General features: G+C 32.2%; 1 protein-coding gene across 3 annotated transcripts in view; it reads right to left on the bottom strand.

Moving 5' to 3' along the window:
- The window catches only part of FAM172A (family with sequence similarity 172 member A), a 217,764-nt gene that overhangs the window by 138,095 nt on the left and 63,119 nt on the right, over positions 1-16,550 (bottom strand). For all 3 annotated transcript variants that reach the window (XM_032213058.1, XM_032213059.1, XM_032213060.1), the window contains one exon: positions 7,989-8,207. In XM_032213058.1, coding sequence (XP_032068949.1) covers positions 7,989-8,207 — 219 coding nt within the window. The remainder of the gene's footprint in view (positions 1-7,988; positions 8,208-16,550) is intronic.

The raw sequence follows: 16,550 nt of genomic DNA, 5'->3' as shown, positions 1-16,550 counted from the left end.
ATATTTCCACAGTTCTGAAATGAATTTCAGTAAAACTAAATAGGGAAACTCCCTTGTAGGCACAAATGCATAATAAAGTCAAAAAACAGTGCAGCATTTTCAAAAGAGCCTTTTTTTAAAATCTGAGGAAACCTAGGCCATTTGTTACAGTATTTAAATCCCAAAGACATACATATAAAATATACAGAAAACATTAACTAAATGTGTAGGTAAAAGAATTATCTATTAACACAAAATTGTAAATAAATAGGCTTATTTATTCAGGATTTCTGTTGGTGAATAAATAATATCAGAAATTTTTCGTTCTTTAAGAATCCGGTGTCCTGAACTGCAGCTTACAGTGAAACATAGCTTTTGCAAATAATTTTAGGTTGGGGATGGCAGGAATTATACTTCTGTACATTTAGGTATTATCGGGTAGAAGATTATTTTGCAAAAGCCAATGGATTTGTATCTACTGATAGATGTCTATCTCCACAGATCTAAATTTAACTGCTATAACTTGTGTTCTTTCAGTAATCCTGGGGGAAATATAACAAGATGAATCTCAACTAGATTGTTTTAAACGAAAACAAATTTCATTATCGCTTATGTAAAAAAGCTATATGATGAGCGTCAACTAAAGTAATGCAGTCACTATGAACAACTATTTAAGTGGTCATTTAAATGAAAAGAGGAAAAAGAGGATTAAAAGTTTTCCTAAGAGATTTCATGGTTTGATGGAGTATTATTCTTTGTACACTTAAAAAGCAATGTAATTTAGAGCCAAGAAAAGGCCTCCAAGCAAGTATAAAGATGTAAATATCTGCAAGTTAGCCAAAAATGAAGCCACAGATTTCTAAGCTTAACAGAGAACAGGGAAATGGGAAACTCTGAGTGGCACGTTTCTATTTATTTCCAATAAGATAAGCCATCTTTGGTTTAAGTGATCTCACAGGATTAAAACCCATATAGTCTTCATAAAGTAATTACAAAATGTGAGAGATGCAGGGTAGCAAAGGATTCTAAAATAAAAACAGATTATTATTATAAGTGAATAGCTAAGCAATTTCTGAATAGTTGGTATTTTTATTTTACATATATTAGTGGCATAGAAACAAAGAGAACCACAGTTCTCTTTTAAAAAGAGAACCCTGAAGATTAACTAATTAAACTTTGTCTCTCAATTTATTGTGATAAATTTCATTAAAATAAGTAAATATGTCCTCATTTACAAAGTTACTGAGTTCATATTAATTTGTGTTAAACTGCCAGTGAGGAAATGTCAATAATTTAATTCTATAATCATAATTTTGATAACAAGTTATGAGGCTCTTATCTTTTTATGGTTTTTTTCAAGGGAAAGTCTACATTCTATTTGGAAATGTATTTCAATTTATAGATTTTCCTGCAATTTTAGTGATGAAGATGTAGGACTAGGATCAAGGAAACCCAAGTTCAAGTTTACCTTCAGCCTTGAATCATGTTCACTGGTTGACTTTGGTCAGGTTATTTTTGTGGGGGGAAATTGGTAGAGGAACTGTAGTGTTGACAGCTGGGAAAAATATAGATAGAAATCTAACAAATGAAGCAAGTATGCAAACAAATATATTTCTATATAACATCTGGAACTCAAGGTAGCTATAGTAAAATAAGGGGGTGTGATGAGCTCATCAGCTGCAAAGCTGACAACCGAGGTATGAGACCAGAGCACCGTGCAACGGTCCCTATTGGCATGTAGTAAGACATTGAAAATGTTGCTTTATGCTTGAATATGGGACCTCAGGTATAAGACCATGCCCATTTTTCGATTATACTGTCTACTTGTTGGATTTTATAAACCTCTGGCTGCTATGAGTTTTTCTTTTTATATTTCTTTTTATTTTTAATTCTCTTAAGTCATCTAGAGTCAGTCATTTGAGATGGGAGGTCATGTTCATCAGCTAGGTAGGTAGGTAGGTAGGTAGGTAGGTAGGTAGGTAGGTAGGAGGTAGGTAGGTAGGTAAGTAAGTAAGTAAGTAAGTAGACAGACAGATTTTATAACATCTAAGCATTCTTCCTGCCATTAGCAACCTTATTGTGGAAAAAATAAAGCCTTACACACTTTCTTAAAAATCCAGAAAGCTAGGGGCAACTCATGGCCTATTGGGTGATTTTTTTCCGAGAAATTTCTTCCCCGGATTCCTCAATGTCTTCAACAATGGCAAAGATTCTAATGTACTGCCTTCAATGGAAAAGTTCTTAAAAATTTGGGGAGATATCCAGAGAAATATCTGCCTTGAAAATAGCCCACGTTGAACTATATAACACAGACAAACATCAGGAGCTGACCACAAGAAATGTTTTATAAGATTCAGTATTCTGTTATACAATGTTTTATAAAATTTCTCAAATTTGAATTCAATGCAAGTGATGAATCCTGGATTTTGGATGCATTCTGTAAGTTAGCCCATTTGAGGTAGCTTGGTTTAAAAATGTACCTCTACAATGTACCATTGCTCTACACTGTACCCAGTGAAAGATTACTTAAACAGGAGAGTTTTAGTAATATACCATTTTTAATATACAATGTACCATTGCTCTACACTGTACCCAGTGAAAGATTACTTAAACGGGAGAGTTTTAGTAATATACCATTTTTAATATACAATGTATCATTGCTCTACACTGTACCCAGTGAAAGATTACTTAAACGGGAAAGTTTTAGTAATATATAGACAGCTAGCAGTTTATGACTTAATCTAATACTGCATTTGGTCCACCTTCTGAGTTGTCTTCAAAGGCAGACCCATGTAGACAATAATCTATCTGTGAGTTGGAAAGGACATGAGTTATTCTTGGTCCCCAAAGACTTGTAATAGGCAGCAGTCAAAGCTGAACAAAGGCCCGGTTGCCCATAGCCTCTACCTTCATTTGCCAATAAATAAACAGTATATATCAGGCTAATTAAATGGTCACATCAAGATATTGTGTGAATGTGATAAATGAAGGCACCTCTCTACAGATATGGAACAAAATATTATGTTGCTGCCCTAAGCAAAACCTAAGTTTACCCAACAATTTTAGAAGCATTATGGACTTCTGAGATGCAACTGTTTCATTTTACAGATTTTTGCTATCATTCTACCTATTGTCACCTTCAGTTTACAAAGTGATTTCTCTTGACTGCCCCCCCCCATGCTTTTACATTAATCAGTATTTCATTTATCAATATACAAAGATAAAGGATATTTATTTTATTCACTTTAAAACTACAACTATTTAGTTGCTGATCAAGCATATAACCAGTAAGTAGAAAATGAAGGAGAATAACTGCCAAACTTGTTGGCAAGGTCTCAGCAATTTTTTTGGATGTTTGGTATCGCATGGGTTGGCTTGGCTCTAGGCTTGTAGTTAGCCAACACACAACAGGGTGGCTGGATGCAAATCTTTACAAACTCTAGAAATAAGTTGCTTATGCAGTAGATATATATTTTTATCAGGAAGTTCCAGTACTTTCCTAATACCCACTACAGTTTAATTTTGGCACTTCTTTATCTCATCTTTCTCACATTTTATTTTTTCCCTGAAGTTGACCCTGAAGTTGATATTACCTGTCTGTCATGAAAAACTCTTGTCTCTCAAATTAATTTCTATCATAACTTTTTACCAGTTTCCTTAATTTTTCTATTTACTACATGTTTAAAGCTCATTTTAAACAGTCTTCCAAAAATGCAGCTCATTTAATGCTTTGAAAAGATTTGTGTGAGTGTGTGCTAACATGCTTTAAGAACTGTCTTCTCTGAATGTGTTGCACAATCCTATTCTCTATCAATGTGTTTGTTTTAATGTCACATTTAAGATGTGTCTACAACCATTTTGAAAAGAATGCGATTGTTCTAGGAATTAGCTTTGGATTGTCAAGAACACATTATGCCAAATTAGCTTAATTTCTTTTCATGACAGAATTGACTGATTTGGTAGATCTCAATAAAGAATTTGGCAGGCTATTCACATATTTTTAAGAGATTGGACAACCATTTGTCTGAAATGGTATAGGGTTGAGCAGGGGGTTGGACTAGAGGCCTCCAAGGTCCCTTCCAACTCTGTTATTCTACTTTATCCTACCCTACCCTACCCCACCTCATTCCATTCTAATACTATATGGAAAAATGCATGTATGTGGGCTGTATGGTAGTGTCAGCCAGGAAATTTGCTACTGCTTGAACAAGCATACCAAGCATGTTCATAAGTACTTCTATATTGCCCTGGAGGGAAGAATCAAGCTATCACCTTTGGTCCACTATTATTCAATATTTTTATAGATACTGGAGAGGAAAGGTATGAAATCTGCAGAAGACATTAAATTACAGAAATTGGATAACAACCTAGACATATATATATAATTCAAATGATTTGTACGTTGAGCCATTTCCAACAGTGATGTTAACAATCACAGGTCAAGTGTATTGGTGCAGAGATGTTGAGAACTGGATTAATGGCAGGGCATATCAGAAGAATACTAGTGCACAAAGTTGAAGTTATAGGCTGTAAGACAGAAACTAAAATGTCTAATGTGTCTTCAGCTGCCTAAATGGTAACGTGAATCTAAATCATGGAAAATAATTATCCTGTGCTGGTTAGGGCTTATTATAATGTGGTGGAATTTGGATTTATGAATATGTGGATGATTCCAGATACAACACTTTGACAGGAAAGTAGCAATAGCAATAGCACTTAGGCTTATACTGTATAGCACTTTACAGCCCTCTCTAAGCGGATTGCCTCCAACAATTTGGGTCCTCATTTTACCCACCTTGGAAGGATGGAAGCTGAGTCAACTTTGTAGAGAACATTGTAGAGAACAATGTTCAGAGGATTAATACCACAATAAGGTATTTAAAACCAAGCTTAGGATGAATAATTAATGGATGTGGACAGCTTGTAAAAGAACTAGTTAAGAATAGATATGAGAGCAATCTACAGATAATAAAAAGGCTTCAAGGGATAGATATAAACTCTATAAAAATGCAATAGAACAAGGATCAAATGGTTTGAAATAATAGAAGAATTTCCTGAGAGTAAGAGCTAATAAGCAGTGGAACAGTGATGGATTTTTACTTGTTGGATATATCTACATGAAAGCTAGTTGGCTATCTATTGGGAATGATTTAATGGACTCTTCACTGAGCATAAGATTAAACTAAACAACCTTAAGTCCTCTCCCAAGTCTTATATCAGGCAAATCCAACCTTTTGACTTGCCTGGGATACGTGGAGTAAAGAATTGTCTTAGGCCACATATAAAATATATAATATAGATAATGTATATAAATATGCATAATGTTGTTAAAAGTTTACAATCTTGTGGGGCCACATTACTAGACGTCCAGGGTGCATGCGGCCCTGGAGTCTTGAGTTGAATATGCCTTTCTAATGTTCTATGAAGTTTTGTGCCTAAAATTATTTTACTTTTGTAAATGTCTGAACAATGCACTCTCTTTCTAAATAAAACCTGTAATAGAACTCAAAGGAAAAATTAAACAGCATCCATTCCAAGGTTTAATAATTTGATGAAATTCTTCCTATAAATTCCAATATACTCTCAGTGGAGACTGCAGTTTCTAAAGAACCTCCAAAGCAGATCTTGAGGGCATAAGAAATACAATAGGAGGAAGAACAAGAAAATTGATGTTATGTAGTATTTTGACAATAAAACGTTATAGTAAGAACATTATTACAATACAAAAAACCATTTGGCTGATGCTTGAGTTATACGTTTTAATGCTGGTTCACTTTTTAAAAAGTATTTTTGAGAGAGGAGACTTAGAAATCTCCTATTTGCCAGAGAAGTAATTTCTTCAAAAGACGGGAGGGGGGGGGGAGAGAATGAACATAAAATTTTGATCTAAGCAAAATCTATACATTCCCTCATGTTCAGCAACAGATAAAAACATTAAGTGTTTACTAAATTGGGTTCTATATGAATGGCAGAGATGTTCTCCAAAATGTGCAGCAGCAACCTCTTGTGGCCTGACTAAAGCAATGTATCCATTAGAACAAGAATGAATATGAATATATTACATGTATACTAAGTTAAAACATCACATGTGGAATATTTTTCTTGTATAGAAAATATCTGAAGTAGGTGTTTGCTTCACTACATAGCATTTTATGAAACATAACTTTTTATTTGACAGATATTTCAAACAAAAAATATATTAGCACGAATATATAAGGAATCTTTTCTACCCTATTGTGTCAGATGAAGTTTATGGCAGGGACCAAATCTCTTCTACAAGTTGTAGTATACAGTACATTGGCAAAGTACATTCTGTCATAGTTTAAAAACAGTTACAGTTTGAAACAATAAGTACTTTGATCATTCAAGCTTTGCTCAAAGTTTTAGAAGGTATATGTTATCTGTTGTTTCACAGAAAAAGTCTTGCTAGATATTGTAGTATACTTTAGAGTAATGGTTGTAACTATGATTATGGGATTTTATTAATGTGGAATTCTGAATAATGAACATGAAAGCTGGTAGAAAGCAGATTTTTCTCATGTGAGACTAATCTTTGAACTGCCTTGTCATATATATGTATAGTAACTAACATACATTACTTTTCTTTTCTTTTCTCTAACTATTATGCCAGTAGGTTTGTGGGACATACCTAACTCTTAGGCTGATATTTATCTAATAGAATTGGTAGAACTCAGCAATTGCTCAATATTTACTAAATATATCATCTACTCTCTGCAGGGCCTAATACTATAGAAAATCGCTTCTGGCAAATTTACAAAGCTCCCAATGATCCCTTCAAAAAAGAAAGCTTCTCTAAGAGTAGAATTGACTAGGGAATAATTTATTATATAATGTATTTGTCAAAAATAGAAGAAAGAAAAACATTTCCAATTATTTTTAAATGCAAATATTGCATTTTTGGGGTTTTTCTCCAATCCTCATTCATTCATAGAAATATGGAGAAAATAAAATGGAGAAATATTGTCTCCCATTTTTTTAAAAATGCATTGTAAAATTAACCACTAAGCTATATTAGCTCAATACATTACTTCATTCAGTGTAATAATTAACACATGTCAAAACTTTAAAGATTATCCCCTCCCTCCCAATTGACATTGTTCAACAACTATCCAATGGTAAAGAATTCTGAACATATAATGTAACATTGGTATATAAAGCAGAATATGTCAAAGCATGAATAATATTATTTGTATCTCTGAAGAATTAAAAACCCTTGGGTGGCATTGATACAACAATCCCATGCAGCTAGTATTACAAACTGCAAAGGTTCATTGATTAAGAAAAGGCAAGGCCAAAGGACAGAATTTCTTCACTGCTTTGTTCTTAAACGATTCTGACTTAACATTTATTAAGATATTACTAACTATCTTTATCTTTCTTCAGACATGCCTAAATGGAAACAATATATTACAAGTCAATGATATAATCATATAAGATGAAAATCAGCATTTTTTCCACTGTGTTATTCGTTTGCCAGATAAATAAATTAAAATATAGAGATTTATATTACTCTATTCCCCCTAAAACCTATTCCCATAATATTTTATGAACTTGTAAACAAAGCTATGTTTTAAAAGATTTTTAAATAAGCATGTTTACTTAAAAAACTATACACTATATTTAGTGATTTTAGTGATTTTATTAGTATTTATAGGCCGCCCTTTTCCCTGAGGGGACTCAGGGCGGCTTACATAAAATAAGGAAGGGAGGGTACAAGACAATAAACACAAAACAATACATAAAAGTAAAATAGTAAACAACATTCATTCATCATTATTTTTGGAATGATACTTCAAGCTTCTCTTTGAAATTAAACACACACACACAAACACACACACATATATTCATTTTTAGAGATAAATTATTAAAAGAAATAATTTCTTAGTTTTAGTAACACATTTAAAAACATAATTAAAAGTGCAAGTAAGAAAAAACAAAACTGTTGTCTGTTCTTCAATATCAAAACAAAACAAAGAAGATCAACTTACCCTAATATAGACTTGCATCGTTTCCTTTTCTTTTTGTGGATTTCGGTATTTCTCATAGAAGTCTCGTCGCTTCTTTGTATCTTTTGGAATTTTATCTTTTCTCTCTTTTTTTTCAGCAGGTTCATCTGAGCTATCTGGAGACGGCTGTTGTTGAGCTTTTGTCTTTTCAACCTCAATATAGTTCTCATTCGGATTCAGTACTATTACCCCATAGCCTTCCTGTTCCAGATGAAAGGGGGAGAAAGGATTTATTGGTTCAAATGTACTGATTGAAATGGTTTTCATAGCACTGATAAAGGAAGTAGTAGTTGCATTTTTAAAAATCTTTGTGTCCAAATTTACAATGACCACTTTTGTTTATTTGTTTGCCAAGTTCTTTTCATTTTTACAGTGATTTACACAGTTCATCAAGAAATTGTGAAACAGCTTCCTCCCCACTGGATTCCAAAATTACCAACTTGATGCTTAATTAATAAAAAATGTTACATGCAGGGTGCTTAAATACTATTGATTACAAAAGGATTTAGCAAACTTCATAGATTAAACCATTAAACATTTTTTCACTTAAAATTGATAGCAATAACAATGAATCCATTTCAATTGTGATTATTTGATACTGTTTTGAACTCAATGAATTAGTTACAAGTTCAGACATAAGCACTTTTTCTGGAATTAAAAATGCACTTAAAGACGTGAGGCAAAGGAAAAATATTAAGATTCTTCTCAGAGAATATAAATTATAAATCAATAAGAAACATAAAGGGATGAGGTCTAAAATTTGAGACATTTTGTTTATATCAAAGAAAATAATGCTCATTAAAGAAAGTAGGAGAAGGCAAATCCACATAAACCAAATCCAGTTGTCAATATTATTTCAAAATTTCTTTATAACTTTTCGGGGAGAGAAACCACACTAAAATAAAATAAATATTTATCTACTTAAAATAAAATCTTCACTTGAATAAAAGAAGTCCACCTCTGTAGATGATCAATGCTAAGTAAATCTTTGACAATAACAAAAGATACTTTATTTGGTGTTGCTTTATTCTAATCTGTGTAGCTATTCAAAAACCTTGTAATGCATTGTGATAACTGTCAGGTAGACAGATTGTCACTTGGTGCTTTTCTACAGTTGGACACACTCGACTAGCTATTAAAATCACATTTGAAGAAAGTTCTTACTCTTCCTTGTGCCTGTACAAGTTTTCACGCCCTTCTCAAATTTCTACTATACCTTCTCCTCCCACCAAAACTAAGTTAAAGAACACTGTTGCACTCTGTTAAGCAGGGTGAATTAGAGGCATTCAGTTCACTGTCTATGGTATAAGGGAACATGGTAAAAAGGTCACCATAGGTCAAAGAGAAAATTGCTGCCTTCTAGATTCTGTACCATGAGTAAGTGATCTCCTGTCATTTTTTCCTCCTGTCATTTTTTCCTCCAGTTTTCTCTTCAGCACAAACCCTATATACTGCACTGTATGCTTTTACAAAAGATTTATGTATTAAATTAATATTATACAACAGTTTCCATATAAATAAACTCAACTGAAATTTATAGTAAAATCAGGATTGGGACTTTGAAAAAATAATAATAAATACATTGAAATCTGAAAAACAGATTCCTGCCTTCATGATTTCTACCGTAATAACAAAACATTCAGAAGAGACTATTTTTCCTACTGTTTTAAATAATTGCTCCCCCAACCCTAAAAAAACCTTGTACATTGTGTATTCAGTGTCTTAGTTTGCTGATCCCACTTGTGACTTGAATTTTCTTTTCTTCTTTGAAGATAGGCCTTATATTGATTCATGTTATATTCTATACAATGCAAGATGCAAAATTCATGTATTTGTTATTATTTTACAGGTATTAGTGAAACTGAAACCACGTTCATTTTTTGCTACTCTCAGAAAAACCACAGACACACATTAATCATCAAAGAAGTAAAATTTGTCTAAGTTATTGATTATGTAACTGAAAATTACATGACTCATTTGTCCAATTTTATGAGGACATAATGTCAATTTTTCACAGACACATCAACAGATGAAAAATGAATCCATTTAAAAATCTCAGCTACATAAATAAATTAAAGGATTTTTATCAATTAAGTTTAAATAACACAAACCATCCTTTGGCATGATTTAAAAACTTTTTTTAATATACTGTACTTATTAAAGTAAATATATAATTGAAATAGGAATATTTCAGAAATCTATATAAGATGTTTTATGGGTATTTTTTAAAAGTGCATTATGATCCTTGTTTTACTTAGGAGAAAGTTGACATTATGTCATACTCTTTTCTTCATTTGTCTTCAGTCACTTCCCCTAAATAATACGAGGAAAAATAGGCACAAGAAAGAGGATAATGAATAATAGACAATACTTGAAAAGATGAAAGGAGGTAGAAATACAATATAATATATATAACTGAAATGGAATTTTACCTCCATCAATGTTCCTAAAGTGAGACCAACCTAGCATTATCATAAATTAATTTTGCATTTGACAATATGACCTTTTGTTTCCTTTTCACCTTAAAAAGATTGAGATGTTTTTAAAATTCATCAGAAAGTATTTAAATTTTAACCTGCATTCTTTATTAATGAGACTTTTAAAATGAGCTAAATTTTAATGTCAAAATGACTGGCAACTAATTTTGGCACATCATCAATACATACAGAATGTAGAGACCAACTTAAACCAGATTTAAGCAGTCACAATCTATACATCACATCCACACATCTATATTTTATTAAAAATAATCCTTAAAATCCATAATATACATTTTACAAAAATTAAACCATATAACTGATACGATTTATAACATTCACTTTCCCAGATGTGCATGCCTATTTAACTCTATATCAACTAATTAATAATTTCCCTCAAAATAAATGGTATAATTGAAGTACTAAATGTGAAAAATGTATCTGAAATGAAATACATCTTCAATATAATACATTATTCATTTTTTTAGTTAAATGTTTTCAGAAAAGTGTAGAATAAGCATTCAACTATGTGTACAATACATTATTCAACAAGTTTCAAGTTCATCTGCACGAACTAGTTAGGAAAAATTAAATGAGACCGTTTATAAGTTGTCTCTATTATAGTTAGTCTTTAATAAATATTGAGCCCTAACTGATTATCAATTTTATATCATTCAACCATTCCAAATATCAATCCAGTAAGATTATACTATAAAATTATAACTGTATGATTCCAAAATTTCCTGGATTTAGCTAACAAGTTAAAATTCTTGTCAATTATTTCAGAAACCATTTAAAGGATGGACTTCATTTCCAATCTTGTACATCTGCTTAGTTATTCATATTGATGAAATTACAAGCAAGCTTAGAGAAATGTTGAAAAATACTTATAATACCAAGACCTTTTGTATCATAGATCACAGGAAATTCATGGATATGCTTGGTAGTAAAATATGATATCAATAAGAAAAAAAAATCCTAATAAGATCTTCTATGGGATTCTTCCACAACTGTGTAGAGATAGAAAATCCATATAGAATAAAATATAGGCAGCAACAGCAAAAAATATTTGAGATATATTCTGGGACACAAGAAGGCTCTTGTGTCTGCTGAAATGAATAATGAGCTATAAGCATTCAGCACAGCATATTAATCCACTAGGATAGCCCCCTGTATATGATCAGAGAGGTCAGAGCCTAGAGTGGAATATGTTGACCTATGTGTCTATCTTTCTGGCTTGTAAGTAAAAATGTGTAACACATAATTTTCTTGAGCTTTATCAATCTGATTTAAAAAAAAACTATTTAAAACACTTGAAGCAGAAACAAGTTAGTTCTGCAGGGAAAGAAATCCTAGGAGTTTAGATCAGTAACCTAGATCTATGCATGTTTAAATTGGTCATAGGAATGACTATTCATTGTTTTTAAAGATGTATGATCTGTTTATTTCTGATCTTTTTCATGAGAAGAGCACCTATGTGTCACTGTTGCAACAACCTAGATGCAACAGTAGGATGAGGTCATGACAACCAATCAGAAGTCACTAGTGAAGCGTAAAAGTAAACATAGCTGTTGGAGATGCAGCTCAGCTTGAAAAATGCCCCCTCCATTATTTGAGCAATTTTCTCAAGACGTGACCTGAGACTGAAATGCCTAAAATGTCAGTTGACTTCTTTTTGTATTTTCACCCAATGTGCATTTTGGCAACTGCACCCTGCTAACACTTTGTAATATTTTCATCCCAGTTACACCACATCTCTTAGACTCTTGCATTCCACTGCTGTGTCCAAGTGTATAAAAATGCTATATTACTGCCAAACGTCATATTGCTCCACAAAGTTTTCAACTTAAAATAGCTCATCAAGTTAGGCAAGAAAAGAAAACATGCCACAAAAAGTTTTTAGGGGACCACCTGTTGTCTATTATTTTTACATAGCACTTACTCATAAATCATAACACAGGGTAATTAATCAAGCTGTCAAAGAAAAGGTCAAAGGTTACACAGGGGAGTCAGAAGGTCATTCATGGGCTGATAGAGGTCAGGGTCACACCACATTCCTCATTATCAAGTTGGGATGAGAGACGATCCAAGCAAACAAAAGTGAAAGCAGATGGAGAAGTGAGTGGATAAAAAAGAAAGAAAACTTGACAAACAAAAAGAAAAGTGAAAGAAGAGTGTCAGCTGCCTTCAAATTAAGCACAGAATAGAACCAAAACACACTGGAATCTGCTCAGAAATGTTCTATGTAACATAAAGAAACTATATTTTCATTTTTTAAATGTGACATAATTTAGATGTTTTAAAGAAAATAAACAACATCACTACATGTTTTGACTATTTCATACAAATATCCAACAATTACAAGCAAATCAGATAAAGAAATTATGTTGAACATAATCAATTTTCCCCACCTCCACTTTTTGGGTATAGCCTATAGAATCATAATAAAATCTTTGTATTTGTATAGAAAATAGTATTGAAATTATACTCTTCAAAACCACAAATGTTCATTAACACAAAGCATCATAAAAGTCCTTCTGGATGACACAAGAGTTATAAAATATTCTATCATTACACTGACCTGAATTAGATGCAGAATAGTGTGCAAAATTAGCTGTCACCCTTTCCTCAAAATCTTTGCTAATCTCATTTTGAATGTTTGCAGCTTTATCAACACATGCATCAATGTCAGCTCCTTGGTTACTGAACCGCAGTACTTGGAAGAAGATATAATTAAAATGTTTTGGCACAGAAAAGGTGAAATTGTATCTTCCCGTATTCCCCAAGGACTCTGTAAAACATGTAGGATATATTGACAAACACACACCCTTGTCTAGAGCCCTGACATTCCAGGTCACCAACTGCTATTTATTTCAGAACATTTGCACTTACCCATACAATCACCTGCTGTGTTACTAACTTTTAATGGCTGTTGAAAATTTAAAACTAAACAAAAAAAGTTTCAGTGCCTGATAACTACTTAAATGTATTAAATGTCTCAGTTATCTGGGTTTTGGTTTTATTTCCCATTTTAATTTTATCATAAACATTTAAATTATATTTATAAATATAAATTATATATATAGTACATGAAACTTTCTTAAACTAAATAAAACTTAGATAAGATACTTCTGCAGCATTTACACAATTATAAAATTCATATTAAAAACAATGCTTTATTATGAATTATTATCACATTATATACAAAAGACAAGATCTGAGAACTCTGAATCTTTTAAAAATCTTATAAATAAATTTCAGCTAACCCTAATCTTAATTTCTACAACATACACATTATAGAATATGTTGAGTGCCTCATTTTGAGCAACAGCTCAAATACAGCAGATATTCAAGGAAAACATTATTGTCTGTTAAGTATTAATATAAATTTATGATAAAGATTGCTTTAAAATATTTCTCACGATAAATATGAAGTTCCTCACTGTGATTATCTCTTCTACCATTGCTCCTGAAATGTCCTTAGACAAGCTCATTACAATACAAACTCTTAACTTTGATCTTTGGCCAGCATAAAACCACTATTTTTCATTCAGCCTTAAGCCTCAGCCTTCAACTTTGGAACAACGTAAGCAATATTATGTTTGAAAAGTCTTGAATTCTGAACACTTCAAGCTCAAAAAGCACAGTTTTGACCTTAAGGATGTGTTCTGATACTATTCCAAGCATCCAGAATAGTCAGAACAATGTTGAAACACTTCTAATAAGGTCAGGACAACCTATTTTAAATTCAAAATGTTTCATGTTTGAAGTACCTTGCACATTTCTAAATGTAAGTATATTGGTGTAGGGCTGTACGGTTATAGATTTATGGATATACAATGAACTCAAATACTGCATGGATTATAATATATTACTAGTTTTACTGGAAATAAGCTGTAAAGAATCATATATTTAAATATATATGTTTCACTATCATAAATAGAAACATACTGTACATAAGAGTCATCCTCATAGTTATAGCTTATCAATGATTCCCTGGGTAAAATACAAAATATCTTTGGATTCCATGCATTTACCAACAGGAATTGAAACAAAAGTAAATTCTAGATGAATTCTAAGAATAACTTGTATATTTCTAGTATGTGAAGTCATATATACTAAATGATAAAAATGATATGTGATAGTTGAAAGGGTTTTCAGATAGCTGAAATAACTGAGAAATAAATACCTTACTAGTGTTACAATTGCAAACTGTGACAAATACCTATGTTGAGTATTATAGCCAGACAGTCTTTCTGCAGCATATTATTTCTTCATAGCATTTTCTGGTTTTTCGTTTTTGATCAACTGAACTTTGATCCATTGGTTACAACAGGAATTGACCAATCAGCTTGTCAACTGAAACTGATGTCATAGACTGAGAGATAATGATTGGCCCAAACACACCCAGCTGGCTATGATGGGTAAGGTTGGACTAGAACTCAGAGTTTCCTGGTTTCTAACCGGCTGCCATAACCAGACCAAACTAGCTTTTTTCCCCCCAGGATATGGTTGAGAAGTTTTAGCAGTTCAATTCAAGCAAGTAAACTCTGTATTTTCCTTTTCCCCAAATTGACATTAAGTATTCCTTGATTCAGTGTTTTGCATGCTTTTTTTGTCAAATGTGACTTTTGTTGACTCATTAACAACTTTTCAGGACTAAAGAAACTTCTTGGATGGGAAGCAAAACGTTTTCAAAGAAAAAAATCAACAAAGTCCAGTTGCCTTTTGAAAAGCAACCTTGGGTTTTTGGGACTCAGGTTAGATTCATGATTAGAAATAATAATTAGACCTTACAACAAAACACACAGGATATTTTCACTGTCTAGTGGGATAAATGCTTCTTTTAAGAACGTCATCTCTCTTGTCCTCCTCTGGACATTATTTGGCTACTATTTTAGGATTTATCAGGCCATTTTCATCTACCCTTTCTTGTAGTATTCTTGTTTTTTCAATCAATATTCAATGCATAAAAATATTAAATCTTGTTGTTCTATTTTTTCTAATAGGTATTTTACAATACTTGGAATCATTCAAGACAAATTCTGCTATTTTACTTGGAAGCTGGGAGAAAGCATTTGATTTCTAAACTGATATTCATTCATCTTAATTTAGTTTTAAAGGTAATAATACAATATCACCATGCATAAGAAAAAAATCTGTTTCTCTGACAGAAAAAGCTAAAACAGTTAAACTCCATGTATTGCTAGGCCTCTAATACCTTTATTCTAAAATTAAATGACTAGGGGGTAATTCAACATAGTATCTGTGTAGTTTTCTTAGCCACTATATTTTGAACATAACATTCCACAAATAGAATGTACACCCAGCTTGAGGCACTCTTCTTTAAATTTGCAAGGCTGTATGTTCTTATGGTTATACATTGCTGATTCTTATATGATCTTTCTGTTGTGTGATCTACACAAGAATCAGAAAATGCATAGTCAGAAAGTTTAGCCTTGAACACTGTAGAGTCTGCTCGCTTTCCTTTCTTTCTGATATCTGTTCTACAAATCTCATTTCCACAAGAGAGATCAATGGCAGAGATCAACTAAAAGGAGAAGAGAACAATACCAGCAACTGTTTGCACACACAAATACTGTCAGCATATACATTTTCACACAATCAGCACCTGCCCATTCGACACACATCAGCCCCTGCATCCCAATTTTGTGCATTGAGCTGCCCCCAATTTGAACTAAGTGGGAAAGAATTAATCACACAGATTAGGTAGATCATAACGTCAAAACACATATACAACACTTCAGAGCAATATGCAATGATTGCATAACTAAATATTTCAAATTATAGTAATACGTACAATTAGGTATCCTTTATGGGGGAGGGGAAATAAAAAAGGATTAAAGTAACAATTGTCTAACATTCAGTAACTATGCAGAAATCCATTAAATGTATGAGTTTATTTAAAATCTGCTGAAATGTCTACATTAGGCTTATTATTTTTCCTTAAGTAAATATATCACCTGCACTCAGGACTCATTATATTCAGGCTGTTTGCATGAAAGCTCTATATGTATATATTATTAAAATCAATATGGAGAATTAT

The sequence above is a fragment of the Thamnophis elegans genome, chromosome 3 (genome assembly GCF_009769535.1).
Source record: "Thamnophis elegans isolate rThaEle1 chromosome 3, rThaEle1.pri, whole genome shotgun sequence".
In the NCBI taxonomy this organism is placed as follows: Eukaryota; Metazoa; Chordata; class Lepidosauria; order Squamata; family Colubridae; genus Thamnophis; species Thamnophis elegans.
Note: the sequence above shows the minus strand (reverse complement) of the source record. Positions and strands in the feature narration are given on the sequence as shown.